The 25,042-nt window shown below is 47.1% G+C and overlaps 11 protein-coding genes across 11 annotated transcripts; 1 reads left to right on the plus strand and 10 right to left on the minus strand.

Moving 5' to 3' along the window:
- Window positions 1-1,655: 1,655 nt before the first annotated feature.
- rrp3 (RNA-dependent ATPase RRP3) lies at window positions 1,656-2,990 on the minus strand (the record flags this gene model as incomplete). Its single annotated transcript, XM_057074031.1, has 1 exon — window positions 1,656-2,990. The coding sequence occupies one exon, from the start codon at window positions 2,988-2,990 to the stop codon at window positions 1,656-1,658; it is 1,335 nt and encodes a 444-aa protein (XP_056937672.1).
- Window positions 2,991-4,186: 1,196 nt separating this feature from the next.
- Window positions 4,187-4,508, minus strand: N7462_002306 (uncharacterized protein; the record flags this gene model as incomplete). Its single annotated transcript, XM_057074032.1, is given in 2 exon segments — window positions 4,187-4,282; window positions 4,293-4,508. 2 exon segments carry the CDS (start codon window positions 4,506-4,508, stop codon window positions 4,187-4,189), a joined length of 312 nt encoding a protein of 103 aa, XP_056937673.1.
- A 1,930-nt stretch (window positions 4,509-6,438) lies between these two features.
- Window positions 6,439-7,265, minus strand: N7462_002307 (putative 2-haloalkanoic acid dehalogenase; the record flags this gene model as incomplete). Its single annotated transcript, XM_057074033.1, has 2 exons — window positions 6,439-6,565; window positions 6,634-7,265. 2 exons carry the CDS (start codon window positions 7,263-7,265, stop codon window positions 6,439-6,441), a joined length of 759 nt encoding a protein of 252 aa, XP_056937674.1.
- A 684-nt stretch (window positions 7,266-7,949) lies between these two features.
- On the minus strand, window positions 7,950-9,741 carry N7462_002308 (uncharacterized protein; the record flags this gene model as incomplete). The annotated part of the gene is made up of 3 exons (XM_057074034.1): window positions 7,950-8,725; window positions 8,785-9,049; window positions 9,112-9,741. The coding sequence occupies 3 exons, from the start codon at window positions 9,739-9,741 to the stop codon at window positions 7,950-7,952; spliced, it is 1,671 nt and encodes a 556-aa protein (XP_056937675.1).
- A 604-nt stretch (window positions 9,742-10,345) lies between these two features.
- On the minus strand, window positions 10,346-12,598 carry N7462_002309 (NAD(P)/FAD-dependent oxidoreductase; the record flags this gene model as incomplete). The annotated part of the gene is made up of 2 exons (XM_057074035.1): window positions 10,346-11,744; window positions 12,267-12,598. The coding sequence occupies 2 exons, from the start codon at window positions 12,596-12,598 to the stop codon at window positions 10,346-10,348; spliced, it is 1,731 nt and encodes a 576-aa protein (XP_056937676.1).
- A 90-nt stretch (window positions 12,599-12,688) lies between these two features.
- N7462_002310 (uncharacterized protein) lies at window positions 12,689-14,734 on the minus strand (the record flags this gene model as incomplete). The annotated part of the gene is made up of 4 exons (XM_057074036.1): window positions 12,689-12,755; window positions 12,840-13,127; window positions 13,187-13,601; window positions 13,669-14,734. The coding sequence occupies 4 exons, from the start codon at window positions 14,732-14,734 to the stop codon at window positions 12,689-12,691; spliced, it is 1,836 nt and encodes a 611-aa protein (XP_056937677.1).
- Window positions 14,735-15,384: 650 nt separating this feature from the next.
- On the minus strand, window positions 15,385-17,017 carry N7462_002311 (aldehyde dehydrogenase; the record flags this gene model as incomplete). Its single annotated transcript, XM_057074037.1, has 3 exons — window positions 15,385-16,253; window positions 16,310-16,533; window positions 16,608-17,017. The coding sequence occupies 3 exons, from the start codon at window positions 17,015-17,017 to the stop codon at window positions 15,385-15,387; spliced, it is 1,503 nt and encodes a 500-aa protein (XP_056937678.1).
- A 299-nt stretch (window positions 17,018-17,316) lies between these two features.
- Window positions 17,317-18,459, minus strand: N7462_002312 (amidohydrolase family protein; the record flags this gene model as incomplete). Its single annotated transcript, XM_057074038.1, has 2 exons — window positions 17,317-17,776; window positions 17,837-18,459. 2 exons carry the CDS (start codon window positions 18,457-18,459, stop codon window positions 17,317-17,319), a joined length of 1,083 nt encoding a protein of 360 aa, XP_056937679.1.
- Window positions 18,460-19,023: 564 nt separating this feature from the next.
- N7462_002313 (uncharacterized protein) lies at window positions 19,024-19,781 on the plus strand (the record flags this gene model as incomplete). The annotated part of the gene is made up of 2 exons (XM_057074039.1): window positions 19,024-19,198; window positions 19,519-19,781. The coding sequence occupies 2 exons, from the start codon at window positions 19,024-19,026 to the stop codon at window positions 19,779-19,781; spliced, it is 438 nt and encodes a 145-aa protein (XP_056937680.1).
- A 68-nt stretch (window positions 19,782-19,849) lies between these two features.
- N7462_002314 (Zn(II)2Cys6 transcription factor) lies at window positions 19,850-22,254 on the minus strand (the record flags this gene model as incomplete). Its single annotated transcript, XM_057074040.1, has 2 exons — window positions 19,850-22,031; window positions 22,100-22,254. 2 exons carry the CDS (start codon window positions 22,252-22,254, stop codon window positions 19,850-19,852), a joined length of 2,337 nt encoding a protein of 778 aa, XP_056937681.1.
- A 471-nt stretch (window positions 22,255-22,725) lies between these two features.
- On the minus strand, window positions 22,726-24,517 carry N7462_002315 (uncharacterized protein; the record flags this gene model as incomplete). The annotated part of the gene is made up of 4 exons (XM_057074041.1): window positions 22,726-23,307; window positions 23,367-23,444; window positions 23,516-23,921; window positions 23,979-24,517. The coding sequence occupies 4 exons, from the start codon at window positions 24,515-24,517 to the stop codon at window positions 22,726-22,728; spliced, it is 1,605 nt and encodes a 534-aa protein (XP_056937682.1).
- Between the last annotated feature and the right edge of the window lie 525 nt (window positions 24,518-25,042).

Here is a 25,042-nt window from a genome sequence, read left to right on the forward strand (position 1 = left end):
CACTGAACCATTTCCCCCCCCAATTCCCCTTTCCCCCCTCCATCGAAGCAGAAGAACAGAAAAGGGGATCCTCGACATGTGAGGGAGCTACTGTGGCTTACTGTCGGCACAATCAATGGCATTGGGCAGCCGCGAGGTGCAGGAGCTGACTCCATGCCGACCTATGATTCATCGCCCGATCACAATCATCCATAGATGACATAGGAACACAAAAGAAAAAGGTGAATCATATTGTGTCTCGACCGCATCCAGCTCCGACCAAAGAAGTGAGAAGATGGTAAATCCGGGCGATTCGATCGCCCTCGATTGGTTGGGGACTGGGATTTTTCCCGCGGTGGCAACTCGGGACTCTCCTTTCCGGCACAGCTGCCGCCCCCTTTGGGCGAGTCTGCTGCCCGGGAACCTGCAGCGCCTTAACTATCGGCACGCCCCCCTCAATAATCGAGGGGGATCACAGGCGGTAAGCAGGGGAGTAATACCCTAGACAACGTGGCTCTGCAGACTGCATGAGATAGATATGAGAGAGATGAGAGATCGACCGAGGTCGAAATCTATATCACATCGTGGCCCGCGCCTTGCCCCCCTCCCCAACCACCCAGGAGGGAAGTGTTTTCCCTCGAGGAAATCCAACTCCACGCAAGGGCGAGCCTTCTGGCCATTCCCGTCCCCATCTCGTGGTCTGCTGCAAGATCATCTCTGCCCCGCAGTGGCTAGAGTGGGCCCAGAAAATTCTCCCAGTGCCAATCAGGCTCCACCGGAAGAAAATCCTCACGCCGCTAGCCTATTTTTAAGTCGTTGCTAGAGAGAGAGAGAGAGAGAGAGAGAGAGAGAAACGTTGCTGGCCTTGTTGGCCTGTCATTGAAGAGAAGACTACTAAAGTCGAGATGATGTCTTAGTGCTTGAGCCACAATAAATGGATCTATCGTCACGTCTAAGGCCGAGGTTCTGGTTACAGAGCAACATCCATCGATGCATCGAGATGCTGGCAGCAGAATCCAGGATGACACGGGCGTTCCGCTTTGGGAAGGGCCTAGAAAGGCCACTCTGGCCCGCCAGAAAAAATTGGTAGTCCACGTTTAGTTCCTCGGGGATTACAGATTACAGATTACAGTCTTCTAGAAGGACCTGTTAGCGTCTCGCTGTACGGGCAGCCATTGGCTATTGCGGCTTTTTCTTCGAAAGGGAGATGAGCAGTTGGTCCGCTGCCAATATATGTTGTGGACATTTTTACCAATAAATCGCCACCAGAACGTCGCAATCGATAATACTATGTCCATATCATCGTCTGACTTTTATCGTCACAGCTCCCTATTATTCGTACTGAGTCGATGGAAAGCAATATTGCCTAAATCTCAGCAAGTTGGTATACAATCCATAAGAAAAAAAATGATTGGCCGTGTTGTTATTGATCAGAGGTAGGTCTCAGAGAAATCCAAAATGAGCTAAAATACTGTAATGACTAGCTCACTCTTGTTACTAATAGACATTCATAGCATCGTGTAGAAAAAGTCCTCAAATATAAGGAAAGATACAGGTAGAAACCATGGCATGGAAATATGGCAAAACATAGACCGGTCGTATGAAAACGTTGAAGAATAGTACTAGAGTGTTGGGCAGCATTTGTTCTCTGAACTATCAAATTGGTGACTAAGACCTCAAGACTCTTCTTGGTCCATTTGATCTCTGCCGCGCTTTCGTTGCCTACTGCCACGTTGGTTATTTTGGGTTTGTTCCTTCAGATCCATGATAGCTATCCGTTGTGCATCATGGACTCGGTCTGCAAAGACCATCACTTCATCCTTATTCGTCTTGTATTCATCCAGTTTCTTGTCGAGAGCGTTCTCAATCCGAAGCCAGATCTCCACATCATATTGAGTGACAAAGGAGAAAGCCCTTCCGCTCTTGCCTGCACGGGCAGTTCGTCCTACTCGGTGGATATAAGTTTTGCTGTCTGAAGGAAGGTCACAGTTGACAACGAAATCCACAGCTGGGATATCTAATCCACGAGCTGCGACATCAGTGGCAATGAGCAAATTCCGAGATCGTGACCGGAATTTGTTCAGAGCTCCAAGACGAGCGCTTTGGGACAGTTGACCATGAATGGGGATGGCAGGAAAGCCGAGGTTTCGTAGGAAAAGGGCCAATCGCTGAGTTTCGAGAACTGTGCGGGTGAAGAGAATGCCCATCTGGCCGACCCGCTCATTTAACAGATAGACAAGATAGATGTCTTTCAACTTTTGCGGTACGAACAGGTATGACTGTATGAGGTTTGTGGCGGTTTGATTTTTGCTCGATACCGAGATCTTGGCTGGGTTTGATAATGATGCCCGCTGGAGAGATTCGACCTTGCTGGAAATGGTGGCGGAGAAAAGGTATGTTTTGCGACTTGGCAGAAGTCGCAGAAGCTTATCTAGGATCGGGCCAAAGTCGAGATCCAGGAGTCGATCGGCCTCATCCAGTACCAGATATTTCAAGTGTTTCAGAGAAAATCCTTTGGTGTTTTCAAGGTGATCAAGGAGACGGCCCGGGGTTGCGACAATGACATGAGGCTTCTTCCCTAGAGAGATGGCCTGCGGGATCATGTCCACTCCTCCAATCAACAATGTGCATCGTACATTTATAAAAGCCCCCAAGGCTTCAACGGTCTGAGCAGTTTGCTGAGCCAATTCACGCGTGGGCGCTAGGATCAGGGAGTGAAAGGCTTGCGGGTTCTCCATAAGCGCTTGGAGCAAAGGTATCGTGAAGGCAGCGGTCTTGCCACTTCCAGTCTCAGCGAGACCAATGAGATCTCGCCCTTGTAAAGCGACCGGAATGCAACGCGCTTGAATTGGCGTTGGAGTTTTGAATCCAAGGGAATCGCATGCTTCGCATAATGGGTCGATCACACCTAATTCCTTGAATGTTTGGGGGGTAGCGTCGGAGGTTTGCGCGGGTATGGTGTCCGAAGATGCATCCTCAACAGAGGAAGCCTCGCTGGGAGGACCCTTCATGGCAAGTAAAAGGCCGATCAAACAGTTGACAGACTTTTCGAACCAGAGAGTTTGGCAATCAACAAAGCGAAACGAGAGTCAGATGAACAAGTCTATTGCCCCGAGTATTGGACGGTGCAAAAGGTCAAGATTTTTTTTTTTTGGTTGCCAAGTGCCGGTCCTGGTTGGGCCCGAGAGGATTACATAAGTGAATACAGTGATTATTTCAGCGTTTTTGGTAGGCGGTAAGGGCGGTGAGGAACGGGCGGTGAGGAGCTGGGAAACACTACAACTAGAAAGTATAAAGGACCTCATGAAATTGACGCCGAAAATGACAGCTCTTGGCGCCAGAAACGGCCACCTAGAAGTACGCCTACGATGGAGCCAAGAATCGACCCGAGGGCTGTCATAATGGCAGTGGCAACCTCAACTTGGCTTGAACTGATTGATTTGGCGTCTGACATGGTGTATCTTGAGCAGCTCATAGTAAACGGACAGGATAAGAATGGCGACAGCGCGCAAAGAAGAGAAGAAAGAGAAGGGGATGAAGGCGTGGGAGACAAAAGCCAAGATGGGGGATCACGACGAAACGGGAAGGCACGATGATGGCCGTTACCGACTTCCAGTGTGTCCATTGATTTCACGGAGCTTACGGGACTTAAAGATCCCTTACGTGCATATAACCCTGTGCTCCGGAGGACGAGAGATATGCAGTGCCTTGTTTCAGTGTAGGGATAGCCTATAGGGCCTGTCACGTATGCTATATAGTACGCCCAGGGCACAAAACCTGAGGTAGAATTCTTAAATTCAATGTCCAACCACGTCAATGCCTAAACATAGGGTGGATATCATTAAGCAAGCTTAAGAACTTAGATCACAACACATTGCAACCGAGAACGCTTGGTCTCGTCTTCATGGCCCTGTAGAAACCACCACCCAGGCCCCCATTGCTTCATAATACGTCGATGACGCTGATCTCGCCAAAGCGCCAAATTTCGAGCCCAACATGTCATCGACTGACAACCTTTGAGACCAATGACCCTGAGGATCTGTCGCATGCATCTCGAATCGTAACCACGGATCATTTAACATATCTGTGTCCACCAACGACAAAAAGGGCCCCCATGGAAGCTGAACTCTCCACCGGAGATCCTCTGGGCTTAGTCCTGGTCCTAGGTCCTTCCAGCGTGTGAGAGCAAGACACACGTCGTCAACCTCTACTTCTCGTAAATCCAAATTCCAAGCTGTGTTGCATTCATGGCATTTCCCATGATTCGAGAGCTCGGCAGCACTTTGTCCTTGTTGGTGATAGGCTTCAAATACCGAGTCGATCATTTCAATGAACTTGGACGAGTGAGTCCCAATATGCCGGCACACTTCGACAGGAAGCTGCCCAGGGAAAAGATGTGATGCACTTTGTCGACTAGCTATCGCAAGTTCCTGTATGCGTAGACAGAGGCTTGGGGGCTTTAGGCAAATTCGTGCCTCGACGGATCGAAGACCGGTCCTCCTGCCAGGATGCAAATGGGTTTCTGACATCCGTTCCTGGGAGTAATAAGTAGAGTGAAGGCTATGCGTCGTCACCTCGGTATAAAATCTTCACTATGCGTCGTCACTCGGTATAGAATAGTGACTCTAATGGAATACCAAATGAAGGACCCAGGTAGAACCGCCGCATTGCAAGGTAGAGGTGTAACCAATAAAATCCATAGGTTGAGAAAGCGGGGAATTGAACCTGAAAAAGTGAGAGACACAGGCTCTTCCTTTTGTCCCAGGGTAAATCATCGTGGCACTTCCTGGGTTTGATATCCGAGCCTGGTAAGTTGACGTATCGCCAGAGGTGCAATCGCATACAAGCATAGCAAGGATAGTATTCCGGCAAATGTCGAGTGAGTCTGGTCAACAGATCGATACGCAGAACATCCGTTGGACTTCCAAGGCCACCTTGAGGAAATGGCCTGCACAAAGTATTCCCAAACGGTAAAGTGAAGAGGCGATGGCTGCAAAGTGCCAGGCAAGTGGAATCGACCGGAGAGAGATATTGGGATATCAGAAGCAGTAGCTCTGGCGGAAGAAGATCGACGTTTGTTGCTGCTGTTTTCGGTGGCATATTTAAGACCTTCATCAGAATATTATCTGATTTTCACAGGCGAGAGGCGAGAACGAGAGTGCACAACCCTTGCCTTCGGCCCTACATGATTCTCTGTTTTGAATAACATCGGAACAGAGGCAAGTGGATCATACCGGTGCACCCATGAGAGTCATCTGGCAATTTGGACGGTGTTATGTAGCCAATGCATAAGTGCGATCATCACACGTGACTCGCACCTCAATATCTTAGGGGGCTAACCCCTAAGACTTAAGAAGAATTCAACACTTTATGATCCAATTACGCTTCAGACGGGCTCAATGCATGACTAATCTTGACGAAAGATAGTATATCCTGCTTCCGGAGACCCTTATTTCTGCTGCGTTCCGACGAATAAAGCACTACGAACGTCATGTGCCGGGAAAGGGAAGCTCTGGTCTAACGTGCCTCTCAAGAACTATAAACCATGGATGGATTCCGCCACTACCGACTCTCAATTGAGCAATTAATTAATACAAGGACTTTTTGTGAGGATCAAGCTCCCCTTTTATATTCAAAAATATAGAAACAATTACTACGTAGAAAATGACCATGTTGATTTTGGTGCGAATTACTAAACAAGGCCACGTTGAGCATTAGCGCGGCTCCCACGATCAGAATGCCTGTTTTATCGACCACCAATGCCTCAAGGCCTTATTATCTGATTCGGAATGAAATTAAAACCGGGTACCTTTAATGACCAAGGATTGACCTCAACTATCGTAGCTCTGAAAGGTGATCTCTGAGGTGAGATTGAGTCACAGACGACACTTTTGGAAGCTGAACAATCCAATATTTTTGACGCGCCTCAAATCAATTAATTCAAAGGTTATTAAATGACTAGATAGTCTCGCCCCCTTCTAACAGGCGAAATATTGCTCGTCCCTAAGCTTCAACAATAAATATTCTTCCTCTACGGACAATGATAAGCCGTTTCTTGTGCCGGCGCAATCAGAGACGAACAAGGCTCACTAGCAAAGGAAGATCTAGATAGCTTTATAGTGAGAAAATGCCAGCGAGCAAACGGATTACCTGGTTTTATTGAATTATCAAGCTACACAATAAGCTAGATCTCTCTAGGGAAGCTACAAGCCTTCCGCTCTATGATTCTCTGTGCTTCTCTTATACTATTGTAAAGCAACATGAGCTTATCATTCATCAATACCTTCAAATTGGCCAGCTTCCATGAAAGGAGAGAATTTTTGTTCTAAAAGATTCGACATGAATACACCTCATGAGCTGGAAGACTAGTTTGCTCGGTAAGTAGTGTACCTAAAACTTGCAGTGGAGGTTGAATCGTATAATTTTGTGATTTCTAGAATTTTTATCATAATTAAAAGTTCAAGAAGATGTGGCAATGAGTTTTTCGGCCAATTCAAGCAAATTGTCAGCCATGACTTCCATCTTCGTGTCAAAAATCTCGATGCAAGACTCCTTCTCATACACCGAGCAGTAAGCACCACGGAATCTAATCACATAGGATACATATTAGCCTCAATATGTCACTCCAGATTCTTGGGAGTGAGAACAACGTACCCGGCCTTGACAGCTGCACTGACATCCCACATATGAGCAGCGACAAACCACTTCTGGTCCTCAGGGGCAAATTTATCCAACATGGGCTGATATGATCCCATTGATGGCTTGACCATTTCTAGAGGGGATTCTGACGTAGAATTGTGTTTCATAAATTGATGGCAGCTGACTAGGTTTTCAGCAGGCATTTCAAAGCCTGCGCGCTTGAAATAACCGCCAACCCTTTCCGCGTCGCCTGTGGTCAGACACCAAACGGTGAAGCCGTTATTTCTCAATTTCTCAATCATAGCTCGGCAATCTGGGCGAAGTTCCAACTTTGAATACGCGCCATGACATATGTCTCGCTCTTCATCGGTCGCGAATGATCTCGGATTCTCGATTCCGGACATATATAAGACACGATAGAAAAGAGCCTTAAAAACCTCCTTGTATGGCACATTTCGTCGGGACATGTGAAGCATAAGCGACTCGAGTTCTGCTGACTGCATCCATGCAAAACCAAATATTTTGGCCGACACATTATGCGCCTGCAACCGTGGGCCGAGGACTTGTTCGATAGTATTCAGAAAAACATCAAATGACACGCAGGTGCCGACCACGTCGAAAACGGCATGTTTCTTGGGAGTTATCATATCGTTGAATTAGGAAGACTGGGGTAATGAAACGTGTGCTATTCTCAATTCACTGGTAGGAAACTTTTGGAAAGGCAGCCAACTTCAGGGCTCTTTTAGATTCATTGAAAATTATTGGATTACGGAGTACATCATCGGCATTCCCATTATCTTTTGATTGCGGAACGGAGTACCCCGACATCCTACAGCTTAACAATTCTCTAACCAATCAAGTTGATAATGAGATGCATTCAGTGGATGGAGGCCTTTGTTGATATGATGCACGGAGTCAAGGAATAGGGCGATGTGGGTACTCCGGCACTCCGGAGCCAACGATATCTTTACTAGGACTCCGTAAAACCCCTATCTAAAGGCAGGCCCCACTCCGGAATCCCGGGCATGCTGGATTGGGTATAGAGCATAGCGTCCATCGAGTCCTCTGTTTGCAGCTGTCTTACGTGATGACGGCGCTTGAAATATCTAAAAAATTAAGCTTTCAAGTTCAACAGAGCACTATTACATACTAGAGAGTCTGCGTTTCAGAAAAAATGTTGTTGAGAGGACTTGAGGAAGGTAAGGCAGTCTGCTTTTTCAAGAACCTTCAAACGACAATTAAGATTTCTAATACAGCGATTTGATAGTTAACAACTATTCCTAGCTCAGAGATCCACATAAGCTATAATTTGGATTATTTCTTAGTTGCATTCAATCCCACAGTATGTTAAGTTTCCGAAGACCTTTCTTTGGGGCTGGTTCAGGTTCAGGATTACGATTCGCGATGTCAATGAAGGGCTGAATAGGGATATCTTCCAGGGGAACGATCTTTGTCTTGCGGAAGAGCTTGTATCCAAAGTAAAATATCAAGAAAAGCGGAATGTTGATATACGATGAGACAAAGCTTTCATCATCCCAATTTCCTTTGATAAATGTCGAATAGCCGCCTGTAATAAGGAACAGAGAGAGCAGAAACAGCGAGGCCCAGCTAATGTATGGCTGAAACGGAGTAGCCCATGGAAGGGAATTCCGAGAGATCCCTTGTTTCTTGCAACCGTAGTAAAACCGAAGATACGTAATCAAGATGCTGAGCCAGTTGGTCAAGGTTGTAATGGAAACAAGGTCTTGCAACCAATCAAACACGGTGTTGGCAGTCGAGGAAAGCGACATGTATCCTAGACACATGAATAGACCATAAAGAGAAATTGCGATCCAGGGAACCGAGAATCTATTGAGTCGAGTAAAGAATTTCGGGGCATGACCGTTCATGGCCAGTCCGACCAAAACTCTAGATCCTCCTAAAATATTGGAGTTCCCTGAGGACCAAGCTGAAGTGATAATAACAGCATTGATAATGGATGGGACTACTTTGATTCCTGCGTTGGTAGCGGCAATCACGAATGGTGACTCTGAAGCTGTGCCACTGTCGTTACTGAGCTTTGGATCATTTGATGGGACAACCAGGCCGACCATGAAAATTGAGACGACTGTAGGAGAATATGGTGTTAGCACGATATAATTATCTCGTTTCATAGGAACATCATACTATAGAATATCAAGATGCGAACGAAGATCCGCTTGGCGGCCTTTGGGATAGCTTGTCTTGGTGACTTTGTCTCTGAAGCTGCAACCGTGATGGTCTCGATTCCCGAGTAGGCATAAAGAGCGCTGTTCAAGGATGTCCAAACACCCAGAAAACGGCCAAGCACGCCCGTTATTCCAAGGTACTGGACCAGAGGTCCAGGGTCGCGCCAATACTGAAACCCGATGGACTTGTGGTTCGGGCCACCGCCACACGTTATGACAAGAGCCTAGGATAGAATTCTCAGTAAACTAGTTTCTATTTCTTCGCAGGGGCTTGGGGAGCCTTCACCATTAGATTGATTCCAATGATTAACATTATTTTCATTATGGAGAAGAAGAATTCGAGCTCTCCATAGACCCGAACAAACACAAATGCAGAGCACAGCATCACTACTCCAAATATAGTGATCCAAATTGCGCTGTTGAGCTCGGACCAAAATTGCACAAGGATAGCCGAAGCGACAAGCTCAGAGGGAATGGAAACAAGGTAGGAATATACCAAATTGTATCCATTGGCGAAAGCCAATGCAGGGTCAACAAAATATTCAGAATAGCGGACTACTCCACCGTTCAGAGGGACCAGTGTGCCCATCTCACCAATCGCAAGAGTCACAGTACCGGCTACACAGCCCATAATCAAGTATCCTAGAAACGCACCTAGGGGGCCGGAGTGAGCAATCGCTCGACCGGAACTGAGAAAGAGACCCGTTCCTATAGTACCAGCTAGAGCAATCATCTGAATATGTCGCTGGTGAAGGCCCTGCCGCACATTCGAAACCTCTTCAAACTGCCCTGTAGATTCATCGGCCAACATGACAGGTGGTTCATTGCCATGTATGACAGACTTAGGCTGTTTTTCCAAATCGTGGATGGCATCCTTCGAACCGTCTTGATCAAAATAACCATTATTTGTAGACATACTGCTCAATTAGAATACTTTCTCCCCCTCGCTTTCCTGCAAAAGGGGAGACTAGGTTGTTGGAGATGTTGAAGCCTGGATATGAAGGAAAGCATGAGATGGACCTGCGACCAGGGACAGTTTAGCTTTTGTTTATAGACATAGAGCGGACATACGGAGTAGGATAAGTCGGCGTCCATCTGACCGTGATACCCCTGACTTGCCATGCCGTGTTATCGGCAGAGCTAGCCAATGCGGATAAGACAGTAATGGGATTTGCAAGCGAAGATAACCTTCAGATTGATGCTAACGTCGGGAGCGGGGAAAGACGCGGATCGAAAAATTGATGGAGACGTGGCTAGAGATACACGGTAGCAACTACCCAATTAAGTGACATGTATATCCCGGAAACAAAAGGCTACTGAATAATACTGAAGATTAGCATTTCTGGGTTGTCCAAAATAGCAAAGCTCGAGTCCATGGAAAGTGGGGAGCCGGAATTCACTCCGTTAGATAAGGCGGGGATTGCATGTTATGACCCCACAGGCTCGGAGTTACTATTGAGTGTGAAATAAAATTGCAACAAGACTATACCTGTCTATTCGCTGGACCACATCAGTCACTTTCAACCTAGAATGTCCCCTCCCGAATCATCATTCTTTGCACCCTCAAGTCTCTCTTTCGTTGTTTGGAATACTCTTGGAACGCCTGTATCTACGAACTTCTCGCCATTCCGTATCATTTTGGCAATCCCCAGAGCAGACAAGAATACCAAAGGCATTCCATGGCCATTGAAGCCCGCAATGACATATTCATTCTCTTGGCCAGGCAGAACACCGATATGTGGGTTGGAGTCCCAGCTGTAGCCCATGATCCCGGTCCAAATCTTGTCCACTCTAGCACCGCTATTTTCCCAGCCATAAAACATTCGCTGCATGTACCCATCAAAATGGTCCTTGACTTCTTGGATGAGAACAGAATCATCCACGTTGTTATACCACTGATCTAGAAACGGGCGATATTTTGAGTTGGCTCCCCCAACAACAATACTACCGTCGGCGCGAGGGATGAGGTATGAAATAACATGATCTTCTTCACGCACTATGTAGGAGTTGTTGAGATGTGGAACTTTTGTGCCTCGTGGGGCTGAAATATGAGTACACAGTCCTTTGCAGGGGACGATGGCTTGGCTGTACTGCGGAAGAAGGCTCGAGATATAGGCGTTGTTCGCATACACGACTTTCTTCGTGATTATCACGCCTCGTGGTGTTGAAATGAGGAAGTCTCCCGACGGTCGCCGGGTCACAGATGTCACCGGAGTGTGGGTTTGGAGGTTGATTCGGCCGGTTTCCAGAATTGACTTCGTTAGGTGGAGAATAAGTTTGTACGGCCACAGAGTTGCTGAGGTAAATGAAGCGCATGCCTTGGCTCCCTTGACTCCTGATATACCCTCCGCATTCTTGCCGAGTACGAAGAAGACATCCTTCATATAATCCAGATCACGGGAGGCAAGCGTGTCATACATCGCCTTAGCTTTAACCGCAGCCTCTTCCTCGCACCAGACATCAATTGACCTTGTGAGTGTAAAGTCGCAATCAATCTTTTCTTTTTCAACCAGAGACTTGATGGCATATATGTGGGCGATTTCAAATTGCGGTACTTCCAATGCGAGCTCATGACCTACTCGGCTGATGAGCTTGGACATGGGTGTGTACATATCGGGCCGCAGATGGCCACCATTGCGTCCCGTAGCACCCGAACAGACCCCACGAGCCTCTAATATCGTAATAGACAGATCATTGTCGCTTAATTCCCCCTTTGTCAAATGGTAAGCTGTGCTGATACCAGCGTATCCAGCCCCTATAATGACGACATCGCTCGACGCTGGAAGTTCTTCTGTCGTCCTATGATCATGTAGCTCATGGATTTCTTGATGCCAGAATGGCACAGTGGAGTTTTCAACAGGCAGACGGCCTGGATTATTTGATGAAGACATGACCAGAAGACTGTGGTCGGTTACAAGTCTTCAGCATGGGTAAATTCCAAAATGTCGATGAGCTAGGATGTCGAATGACCTAGTTTGTCGAGGTCAAAGCCTGGTTTAGCGGCGATGTAACTCTGAGTCGTGCTCAATGCAGACAATTCGCTCAGAAACATTAATTTATTACCTAGAGTCTACTTGTTCGGGACGATTATTGATTGTGATCGTTATCAACTCCGCAACTCCGGTGGTCCTTAGCCTAACAGCCCGGCCCCACTCCGAACCCCCCCCCCCGGGAACTCCGAAAGCACTCCGGAAAGTCGTCACAGGTGAAAATAAGGCATTCGGCATAAAGAAAGCCAATACAAGTCAAATTATTGCATCATTGGAGGATGCGAATTGGAGGATGCGACTCTTGAGTAGGGTCTGTGCCAAATGGCAAAGGTGACAGAAGCCTACAACCACTATTCAATATACTAGCTTGTACCAAAGCAGCAAAGAAAGCCGCTTTAACTTCTGTTGCAGTAAGGCCAAGCCAATCCTCCAGAATCATATCAAAAGAGACGGGTTGCTCTGCTCGAGCCAGTCACCTTGCGTCCAGTCGACAGTATTCAGCCAGTCCATATCATTGATGGCGGTCAATTCAGGGTTGAGATCTTGCTGGATGTCAGTCGCCGTAAGATTTTCTGAATTTTCGTTTCCCAGATTGTGATTCTGTATGCCATACTGCCTTTGACAACTGATTTGAATATGTGAGTGCTGTGCTTGCCCAGCACCTAGGGAGCTAAGAGCACCTAGCACTGTATCGATGATTCTTTGGAGAACTTCCCTGAATTTTTTACTTAGGGATGAATTGTTGTCCGTAGGCCTTATCCAGTCGAGTAAGGATTTAAACATAACGAGATTTTGGACGACCTTGGACCGGGGAAAGTTGAACGGGCTCGTTGACAGTGTGTGGGGATGAAGGCATAGTTGGGGGAGGTTGGGCTAGGTTAGTCGCCCGAAGGAGCTCCAGGCATAAGATTCCGGCACAGGGCATGCCGTATGATACAGCCTAACATAGAATTAGCTTGAAGATATCTTTTCCATGTAAATGAATATTCAAAGGCTTACAATCCAGTCGAAAGCATGGTGAAACTCCGGTAGTTGATCCCGCTTAAGCCAGAGAGTCAGAATAACAGACATTGTCTCTTGCGCAACATCGAATAAATCTTGACCGCCACAAAATTGTCGTGAAACAAGAAGGCGTTGTAACAGAAATTGACATTGCAATACATCGAGATGAATGCGAGTAGTAATGTAGATGTCGTGAGCACTTCGCCCATGTGGGTACAACATTGATTTCAGGGACCAGTCAGAGTCACCGTGATACTGAATATGTGGAGGATACGAAATCACTATTTTTTCTAATTTGAAGATGAGATCCCTATCCAAAATAAGGTTAGTAACTGAAATTTGCAAAATCTTAAATCCATATCAACTCACTCGACTTGGGATTTGGTAAATTGTATGCCCACACTCAGTGAAAGTTCCAGAATGCCCTCTCGAATGGGACTTAGCATCGCAAGCGCTCGAAGCCAGCTAGCTGTGAAGATATTCCCATCACGGTTCCAGCCATTCGAATCAAGTTTGGCAACAGCCGCTGCCAGTCGCTCTCGACCACCATAAATATCTTCTTCTGATAGATCGAGCGGAAGTGGACATTTACAATAACGGGAAATCAGCATGGGCGGCCGAGCATTAAAAAGGCTGTGGCATTTGTCGTAGTAGTACATAGATGAGGCGACTGATGCTCGGTGTTGCGAGAATGGTGTTACTTCCTTGAGCGGGCCCAGACGGTGTAATCCTGCAGTTATGAAAGCACTGCGAACAGTGCCAAAGTCGACCAGTATACGATCGCCTATGCCAAGGTGAGCTTTTAATCTGACTCCGTGCGGATAATTTGGTCTGACCAATATGCGACTTACTCTCGTCACTGATAATGATGCTTTGCAGACGGCTACTATTCTTCATGCAAATGACCAGGAGATCACTGATTTCAAGATTCTCCTGGCAAAGCTTCAAACATGCCGCAGTGCACTCTCTCATATTTTCTGCAGCTGTGTTGCGATTTCGCCCATGCTGTTCAGGTAGATCAAAAACTGGATCCCATTCTTGTCTGTGTCGGAAAGCCATTCCAGCCCAGCTGAAGATAATCCCAATCATTTCCCATCTCAAGTACGGTCCACTAAACCAATTCATCCAACCAGAAGGTTCAAAACTGCCGTCACTATCATTTTCCGAGATAGGATTAAGTTTTTTGTCATTTATGAGGAGATCGTTCGCCATTCTCAACACGGATTCATGCGTTCGACGACCTTCCAGATCCCTACCATATTCGATCCATATTTGGTCCAAACACTGTTTGATCATAGTTGGAGATACCCAGGGGTCATAAATATTATGAATGCTTGTCAATAACATATCACATGTACGAGCTGTAGGGAAGTTAAGAAGCGTCCTGACGGCCAACTCGAGGCGAGGCGAAGTGACATTAGGCTCATGTTCTAGCATCTCATTGGAGCTCGTGGCATCGAGAATCACTGGGCCAAAGCTGTCTTTATTTTCTAAAAAGACAGCAGAGAACCGTGTTGTCTCATTATGTCCCATTTCCTTCCGGAAGAGCGTATTCCGTTTCGATGTATTTGATGCATGGGAACGAGCGACTAGACCCGAACTCGCAGCGGAGCCAGGATCTGCAACAGAGGGAGAGGGTTCTGCACCTACTTGAGGTTCAACACGCATTTGTGTGTCGCTGGGGGTATTGAAAATAGCTTCTATGTTTGTAGCTCGAACAGCGTCGAAACTTGATGTTGTCGGAGAGGTCGGCGGGCGGCGTTTGGTCATAGGAGCTGGGTGATAGACGCAAGTCAGGCTGCGCAAGACACAGCGCGCGCACTTCGGACTGGAATGATCACAGCGAACTTTGGCCTTGCGACATGGTTCGCAGGCCTGCGGTTGGCCATTATGGCGTCTTCGGGGCCCTGTAAGCATTCTGTCCTACCACACCGTTCGCAGAGGGCGTTCTGATCGTGCGCGACTCGAGATTCCATCGAAGTCTGTCATGCCTTCCCCATGACTCGATCAAGAAACCCGGGACCTGTTGATCCACAGTGATAAAAGACGATGCTTTCAAGGGAGGTGCAGATTAATGATTGTTTATTGGGTGCTATGGTAGCCTGAGATAACCAACATATCTGTTTGTATGACCCGGACTGAAATATACACAGCGTAGTTTAGAGCCGATAAAGGCGGCAGATACGAACCGCCCAAGACCCGCCGCGAGATACCAATAGCGATATGAGATCACAAGAGTAATGTATACCTCCATGTATAATTATGTGTGTCCATCGAGCTACCTCCACAGTAGTTAAAGAGAGACATAGGAGTATGAGCGATGTGTTTTATCTGTTGGTATTAACGCAGTTACATAAAAATAGTTTCCTCAGTAATAACTTCACCCCTTTGTCAATGCTAAGATAGGGCGTTTCTAGTAGTTAGACATCTTGATCTTCTCAATTTACTTTAGATTATGGCGATTTCCTTTTTGATGTGTCCATTCCAGTGCAAGAAATCGCTCTCCGCTCCAATTGAACATGAACCAACACGGAAGAGTTCCTGACCCCAGCCCCTAACTGACACTTCTATCGTACATGTAGCGTACGCAGATTGGTGAACACATCTCGACTCTGTGCGCCTCCTTCACGACCGATGCCCGATGATTTCATGCCCCCGAATGCAGTTCCAAGTTCCCGCACCAACCAGCAGTTTACCCACACCAAGCCGGCATCAATCCGCTCTCCCACACGTCGCATCCGCGATATATCCTTGGTCAAGAGGATGCTGGCTAAGCCATTCGGATTGTCGTTAGCCAGTTCAATCGCTTCTTCTTCCGTGTGAAAGGAAGAAATGGTCACAGAGGGGCCAAATATTTCTTCCCGTATGACGCAGCTATCAGCTTGTAAGTTGCTAAGCACGGTCGGACTGATCCAATAGCCCTTTGATGGATTCTCCTCAGGGACTTCGCCTGTCAGAAATATTGCACCTTCTTTCTGCGCTTGTTGCAGATAAAACCGGACTTTTTTATAATGCTCTCGTGACACAACGGGTCCAATTGTTTCTCCAAGTCGATAGTGTTTCTGGACATACTTCACGAAGGCAGATTGAAATTGCTCGTAGATGTCGTGGTGTACATAGATCCGAGAACCACAGAGACAGATCTGTCCGCTGTTTTCAAACGCTGCCTGGGCGGCTAGAGGAACTGCTTGCTCGAGGTCAACGTCGTTAAACACCAGGGTTGGATTCTTCCCCCCAAGTTCTAGCGATAAATGCTTGCCAATATCAGTCACGGTGTCTTGCCGGATCCGAATACCCGTAGCCGTTCCGCCCGTGAACGAGATGCCTCGCACGCGGGGGGATTTAACGAGCGCCGAGCCTGCACCAGGCCCATCACCAAATATAATGTTCATGACACCACCGGGAAGTTTGGCTTGCCGGAAAACTTCGCCGAGCACTGGAGGACACGTCAGCTTGCTATAATCTTTCTTCTAGGGAAAGGTCTCAACATACAGAAAGCGGTCATGCTTGTAATTTCGCTGGGCTTTGCCACAGCTGTGCATCCGAACGCGATACAGGGAGCCATTTTCCAGGTCAATAGATAGAGTGGCATATTCCAAGGGGAAATCAAAGTAAAAATTCCAATCGGTGAACGGTGCTCGTAAGTCATAGTAGATACAGGTCCATCGACAAAGCGCACTGCCCCCTCTTCATGGAGAATATATGTCGCAAAATACCTATCCACCATTCAGTATCCCGAAAGCATATCTTGAAACGATGCAGGTAAGCATGACGAAGGTAAAGGACTGACCGGAAATTCGAAATGGCGCGCTCAACTTCTACTCGAGCTCGAGACAATGTCTTCCCCTGATCAATACTCTCCCATATAGCAAATAGATCTTTTTTCTCATTTAAGATGTTTGCTATGCGTAGCAGATACTCAGACCTCTCCTGTCTCGAAGTCCGGGACCAAGATGGGAACGCCTGGGCGGCGGCATCAACTGCGCGTTCAACATCAACTGCGCTGCTGCGAGGGACACGAGCAATTTTTGTTCCGGTGCGAGGATTAAAGGATTCAATCCAGTTTTCTGGCTCTGAGTGAGGAGCGAACTCATTATTTATGAAGTTTTGCAAAATGAGGGGGCTGCTTGCTAGACTGGTTTCGTATTCATGAATCCGGTCTGCGGCATCGAGCTCCCACAGCTTCGAAATCGTGTCCATTATGGGGTACAAGATGATGTATATGTCGCATAAGCTTTGAATGTTGGAGATAAATGGGCAGTTGATTAATTCTTATTCTAGACTCCCGATCATTTTAATACTTGTATGTATGTAATGACCCCCGTAACGCCCTCGGATAGCCATCCGATTCGGCCACCGCACTTCATCTACTCCCGCGATACACAATATAGAGCTTCAATGCAAAGTGACCTAAATTTTTACAAATGCACGGTTTCATTTCATTACGATAAGACTCTTCCATATTCTCGGCTAAATTTTGTGACTGCGCATAATAGATCCTATGCTTTGTGAAACATGTCGTGCAAGCCTAAGAACTCAATAGCGTTTCCTGCAAGCATCCGTGCCCTTTCGTCACTAGAAAATAGTTCTCTCACTCGTTTATCGCTGCACAACATCTCTCCTGGAATGGGCATTTCACCAAGTGGGAATGGATAATCGCTTCCCATTATAATTTTCTCCGGCCCAATTTTCTTGCAGATAAGTTGCAGCAGGTCAGGGTCATGAACTAAACTGTCAATCCAAATGTTATGTTGCTGAGATTCGAGATAACTTTTCGGGGACACCCCTTGAGAACTATGAGCAACAAGATCAGGCCTGCAATCATAGCCGTGCTGAATGCGGCCGAGAAGAGGCAAATATGCACCCCCAGCATGGGCAAAACACAACCGAAGTTTCGGGTGTCGTACCAGCACGCCTGACGAGAGTATGCCATGGATTGCAAGAGCCGTCTCACTGGGCCTTGATTAACGATACGAGTTAGTAACTCATTCTTTCCAAATATCTTCAAGGATCACATACATTCCAATCAGCCATGCAGACCAGTAATTACTCCATCGACTCTTGTTCTCCCGCTCGAGTTCATATCCCAGAGGATGGACGAAAATGGGCATATCAAGTTCTTCACAGGCAGCCCAGAAGGGTTCAAACTCTGGATTATCGAGGGAACGCCCGTTTATCTCGGTTCCGATTTCAACACCTTTCAAACCCAGATCGTTCTTAGCACGATGGAGTTCGGCCACTGAGCACGCTACATCCTGCAATGGAACAGTAGCTAACCCAACAAACCGGCGTGGATTATCTCGACAAACTGAGGCGATGTGGTCATTCAAGTACCGGGCTGATGCAGAGGCTGGCTTAACAGGCTTGTCGTAGCAGAACAAAATGGGTACCGTGCTCAGTACTTGAACATTCACACCAGTTGCATCCATTTCATTGATACGAACTGCCGGGTCGAAACAGTTCGCCTCCACGGTCCTAAAGAACTTTTCACCCACGTACATGTCGACTTGGGTGGAGGCTGCAGCACCTTGTCCATTATGTAGGTGACTCGAAGTCGAACGTGGTCTGAGATTTGTCCAATCTCCCCCGTTCTCCTCCGGTGATCCATGGGACTTTGAGAAATCCGGTAGACATGGCGGCATGATATGGGTGTGCATGTCAATTCGAAAGTGCGATCCTAGGCCACTTTGGCCATCAAAATTGTATGTTTGTTTATCAGGAACACAATCGCAACAGCTTGAAGTGAAAGTCATCCTTGTTTGATCTTTGAAGGGTATGGTCCAAAAAGCGATGGTTTGTTAAAATAGTGTAGATCAGGTCGAATTCTCGTCGATGTAGATAGAGCCAAACTTCATTCACCAATACCTTTGATTTGATTTTATTTTCGAATGATTCGGTGGCAATACTTATTTCTAGTCTTTGAAATTAATTACAATGATACTTTTACCGCGTAGTACTATCTCGGATCTATCCGGCGGTTCAATCGGACGACGCTGCGGGGCGGATAGACCCGTTCCATGCCAAGACCACATACTTCGAAGCGAGATGCGGTATATACCAGCATTGAAGGTGCGGGGAACGTGGGTTGAGACCCGAGATTGCCATCTGAAGGTATCTGTATATTAACATTTCCTTCCAGTGAGTTCTCTGTATGAGATTCTAGTATACAATACAATCCTTCTATCTTTATTCCTGGAGATACAATCATGAACGGCCAAACTGCAACTCCAATGTCTATTCCGGGGCCTATTGCCCTATCGTCTTGGCTGGATGCCAATTCGGAGAAGCTGCAGCCCCCGGTAAATAACATGTGTTTATATTCCGGCAAGGATTTCATACTCATGGCGGTTGGGGGCCCCAACACCAGAAATGATTATCACAGTACGTTGTCATTAGAGAGAAAAAGATACACTTGAGTTCTGCTGACACAAGAGATGAAAACAAGTTAATGAAACGGAGGTAGAACTACAACGGTTGCAATATTTTGAAGTTATATGTATGCCAGCTAACAGACTGTATCTTCTCAGGAGTGGTTCTATCAAATCAAAGGAGACATGAACTTAAAGATCATAGAGAACAATGACTTCCGTGATGTTGTGATTCGAGAAGGGGAAACTTTTCTTCTGCCAGGTGATTCGCACCACCTCCAGTCAATATCTTCCATTCCCATCAATAATCTGGCTCACCATTCTGCTGACTAGCCAATACTCCACATTCTCCAAGGCGAGTGAAAGACACTGTTGGCCTTGTGATGGAACACGTTCGGCCTCCGCAAATGATCGACCGTATCAGATGGTACTGTGAGAACAAAGACGCCCATAAAGACTCCCCGGTAATTATTCGGGAAGAATCGTTCTACTGTCAAGATATTGAGACACAGCTGAAGGAAGTGATTGAGAATTGGATGAATAATGAAGAAAATCGTAAATGTGGTGTCTGTGGACAGATTGCACCAGCACATTGAGGTCAAAGCCCTGTACATACAAAGATGATAAAATACTATCGCATACACAACATTGAGATAACGTCATATTAATAGAAATCATTAACATCGCACCTCCAATCGCTAAAGAAGTTCGAAGAAAAGTCCTCTGACACGGACTGTCGAGGTGAGATATCTGGAAGGATATCTCCAGTGGTGATCAAATGATCCAGCATCGGAAAATCGCTCCCATCTGGTAATATTGGCAACATGTCCAATGCGAGTGGAATCTCGGAACTTGTAGGAGCCTGTGAAGGGGTTGGTATCAACTTTCGTCGTTTAGAACTACCTTCGAGAGACTCATGATCTCTGCCTTGCTTGCGTGATTTCGAAGGTTGTTCTGGATGTGCCATACACAATCTCCGATTATCCAATATATCAGTCTTATGCTGTGTGTTGGTGTGTTCCATTGACTCTAGGAAGCCCCCTTGATCTCGTCTTTGACCTGTGCGATCCTGATGAATAATCTCACGGTCTTCAGGTCGTACCAGCACGCAGCCTGTTTGACCATAGCGATTGAATGTTCTATAGAACATGTCATGCTTATTCAGATCATTTTGCGTCATATACATGTCCTCTTCCGTGAGTAGCTGGTATTTCTTGATCTCGGGCCATTGGATCTTGATCTCTCGCAGCATATTGAGGCCATCTTCCACGTCAGGCCAGGCCCGATTAGTAAAACTTGAGTTCCGTGCCAATCGCATACAATGTAAAAGGACCTTCGCGCTCGCATATATTGCACGGCTTTGCTGAATGACAAAATGACTGGCAGGCACGGTGGCAATGACTTGCGGCGTGAGTTTAATACATTTTGATGCGGCTTCAGCGCATCGGAGGAAGGCTTCCGGTTCTGCAATATTGAACCTCTCAATGAAGGTTCGGTAGAGTAGCACAACACCAATATAGTAGGAGGAAATTGCGACTGTCTGTAATGCGACGGGTCCCACTTGTTGGTGGGAAGCTGCAATCCTAGGCAGGACTTGTTTCGTATAGTACTTTTCCAGCTCTGCATCATGTCGTTTGACATATGAGCGGAGGGTATCTTTCGACTTGGTTTTCTGGGAGGGTTGAAATTTGCGAATCCATCGCACCGACCTATATATGCGGCCCATTGTTATATGGAAGTCTGCAATTACCGAAAACCATGGATCTGTTCGAGTTTCTAGAATAGGCTGCAAGTGATCTTCGTCATCGCAGGATTCGATATCACTTTCGGCATCATCGATTGCCAGAGGCTTGAGAAGGGCTGTTGATAAGGAGCGATCCAGGATATATAAGCACCACCAGAGGTTGCTATGTGAATTTCCAATATCGCCAATCTGATGGAGTGTGCTGGCTTCATCTTCGACATCCAAGCCTTGATATAAGCGAATTGCGTGGCCAGCAGTCACCCAGGCATCATTTACCTTCCCAACCTCGATGAGATACAGGCTCAACAAGCCTTGAGAGGCAACCGCGTTGATCGCAGCATTTTTGTTACATTGATACGGTTTGTATGCGCTGATCGATATAGCATGGCGGTAGAGCAAGTCTCCTAGGTCGACTCGTCGATAAACTCGCAGGTCTGATCGCTCGAATGCCACATGGTCTTCTGGAATCACCGATGCTGCCACGGCGAGAAGCGCATACAGAAGCAACGGGAATTCACTGTTATCATGGTCGGCGTAGTTGAGTTCACCACCTTGGCGAGTCGACAACCATCGGTCATACTGCCGTCGAAAGTTATGACAACTGACAACCGGAAATATCGGATAGATAGAATGGTAGAAATGGTCGATGAGAACTTCCATCAAAGATTCCGACATTTGTGTCACGTCGATAGTGTCAGCTCTATTGGGCTCGGTATTTTGATTGTTTAAACTCAACGGATCCAGTAGCGGCAAAGGGCTTTCACCGACTGGGGGAGAATAAGGTGCTGCTGGCAGTGATGGCAGCTCTGGCGTCTGGACTGCTGCATCACTGAAAGGTCCTGGTGCTGGCATGGATCTAGTGGTCGGATCGGGTGGAGCACTCTCGTCGGGAGCGGCAGCCGACTCATGCCTGTGAGTGTAACGAGGAGCATTCTGGCCATTCTGGCCATTCGGGTCATTTTGATCGTGGCTGCTTTCTACGATGCAATTTATTTCCGGCTGTGTAGGTGCGACGCCATTTTCTCTGTTGTTGAGATCAAGCGCCTGTTGTTTCAATCGCTTTTCCATGAGCGAGATGCGGTTCTCGAGTTTCAATACGTATCTGGCACAAAGAATAAGCTCTCTTTTCTGGGATCTTGAAGACACAGTCGTGACAGGCGCGAAACTCACTGGGGATCTACCATTCTTCCATTACCATGCGGTTCGACATAGACGCATTCTGCTTTGTTGCGGCTGCAACTCTGACACGGGTGCTCTCCGTCGCATTTGATCTTCCGGCGACGACATGCCTGACATGCCCGCCACACTCGTTGCCGCTCGTACATGGCGCAGCAGGAGGTTCCTGACAGCCTCGGAGCAGATGGAAGATGTCGCGGAGGACAGAGGACAGGACGCCGTCCAGCGCGGTTGGGCGGTCGGATAAACCCCCGCTCTCAAGCGGAAATCATTTCTACCGACGGAAGCGTGGGGAAGAACGAGTCGCTCTCCTCGACAGACCCACTTGGAGCGCCTGGGGATAACCAGAAATCGTGGGCGCTTTCATTGGCTGCGGCTTTGAGATAAGCCATTCTACACAGTTCGGCTCTAGGATCCTGCCGCCCCAGATGTTTCGATGATAATTACTCTGATAGCAAAAGGTTGGCTTCGACAAAAGACATAAAAAGCGGTAACCATCAGAAAGCATAAAGGTCAACAACATAATATAGAACACTCGACAACACAAAAGCCAAAAGGATCAATTCGGGTCTGACCATGTCCATCACAAAAAACAACAACAGGCTTGAACAACAACATAATCAACTAGAAAATGACAATCTGCCGAATCCGGCCGCATTTGAATATTCTTCGGATTCTTGTTTGATATCTTCTTGGGGCTCTTCTTGGAGTTGTCTAATGATTGGAGACTCTCCACCAAGAACGGCCTTGTTGCGATTGGCATTAGGTATAACGGAACGAAATTTACGGCCGGTAGTAGCCACGATCATCTCTCGCTTATTATCCGGGACTTGACCGTTGAAGACCATTTCTCTCCACCAGGAACCACTGAGACGAGGCATACCAATGCCAGGGCCTGCCAAGCGGTTTGCGTCTGGCCATTCCACGATCTGGCGGTAAACCCAGCGAGTCATAGGTTTGAAGGAATCAAACTCTAACACTCTCAGCGCAAGGACGATGGTAGAGAATGGTTCAATCGAAGTCGCGCTCTCTACGAGTAGTTCCCCCATACAATAGGGTTGGGGCCGATCCGGACCAGCCACGGTCCTCAACATCTCCACGTCGTCGGCATACATGGTTGTCACAGAAGACGCAGTATCATCAATAAATTGCATCTTCACCCCAAATTTAGTGGAACTGGCGATTGCGGCTTCGTATTCAATCTACAGGCATCCCGATTAGTACATTCTTTCTTTTATATAATAATACTTCAAGAGCATACATAATGCATGTTATCCCATTCGTGAAGAGCCCTCTGTCTACCAAAATAAGCCATATGTGTCGGTCCGGGGCCATTTAACTAGGTCAGACAAAGACAATTAGCTATGACCTATGACCCATGGCTGGCCATCGGCCTCTTATTATACTTACGCCTTCAACCCAGAAGCCCGTGTGGCCGTCATTTTCACCCGCAGTCTTCCTGAAATCTTCCCAGTCAAACTTCCTTGGTCTCCCGATCTGCTCTCCTTTGGACCAGTATGTGACCATCTTTTCGGCGTGCCAGTACAGCTCGCCTGCCTTGTAGGCTTCGATGATCGCCCAGACATTCGGGAGCTGGTCATACCGGTCTCCTTTCTTCTCAAGGCCAGCTTCAATGAGCTTTAAACACTCCAGCCGCAGCTTCACATCTGAGTCATTCACGCCAGGCTCCCGAGACATGACTTCCTGACGCTTGGCTAGCATGTTCTCATATTTTGCCAGTTTCCTTTCAAAAAAGTCCGGTATGATACCAGTCGCAATACGCTCCTGGCATCTCTTGATATTGCCTTCGATGTCCCTGTTCACGGCTTGTTTAGTTTCAAGTTGACTAGACTTGCTTTCAGTTAATTCTTACTTCTCATCAAGATCATAATCATTCGGAGTCCAATTTAATTCCTCTGGCACCGCGTTGATATCCGTAATTGGGGGGTCCTGCACCGGCCAGATTCTATGTTCTGGAAGAGCTCGCTTGCTCAATTCAGACGGTTCTAGGGAGAGTCTCTTTTTCTGATTTTTGCCCTTTGCTTTGGCATTTGGCTTATGCGGACCCCACAGAGTGCTCGCTTTTGGCCCCTTGGGGGGTTGTTTATCATGAAACCACATCGGAGTTACCACTTGCTCTGCGGCCGCGGCATCCGCGGTGGGCGTTGCTGTATGGAACCTCGGTGAAGTTCTCAATTTCTTCGTGGGTGGAAACTCCACCGTCTGGGACGACATACCAGCAGCATGGAAGGATTCATACGCAAGACCATTCTCCGAGGAATTCTCAAAAATGTGGTTTCGCTTCCGTGGACCCATCTGAATGATGAGAGCTCGGGTATTTTGTGGAGTGATAAGGAACGATGTATGTTTTGAAAAGTAGAACATCATGTTGTATTGGGAATCACGGTGCATTTTATGTACAATATGGAAAAACAGTGAAAGCGACAGACATTCATTGATTCAGTCAGTCGAATCAACTTTGCCTGACTTTCTTTCACAAACTGGCCATTCGAAGAAGTGAACGAGGCCTAGGGAGGCTGACATCCTTTGCCTTCCAGTGAATTTTTGAGCCACAGAGCCCAACCTGGTGGAGCACTGAGATATCTTGGGAGTTAGCAACCAGGTCTAACAAAGAAGAAGCCCCTCTATGATGCGCAATGGGCCCGTGTGTTTCAGTCTGCCATGCTAAACTCACAGACAGCCCTGAAAAACCGGCTTCAACTTGAAATCCTGGTTTTCAGACACTTTTCTCTTTTCTTCCGGTATTCCAACTGATTCCCAAGGTGCAATGAAGGGGGGAGAGTTGGTCATGTTAGTCGCGTTGACCTCGAAGTCGGATTATGGACTATTGACTGCATAAGCAGCAATAAAGAACTACAGAACTTTAATTTGAACTGCAAGGACACCAGGCAAGGAAAGCCCATGGGATCTTGAACA

The sequence above is a fragment of the Penicillium macrosclerotiorum genome, assembly GCF_028827735.1.
Source record: "Penicillium macrosclerotiorum strain IBT 26536 chromosome Unknown utg000002l_segment0_segment0, whole genome shotgun sequence".
Taxonomy (NCBI): Eukaryota; Fungi; Ascomycota; class Eurotiomycetes; order Eurotiales; family Aspergillaceae; genus Penicillium; species Penicillium macrosclerotiorum.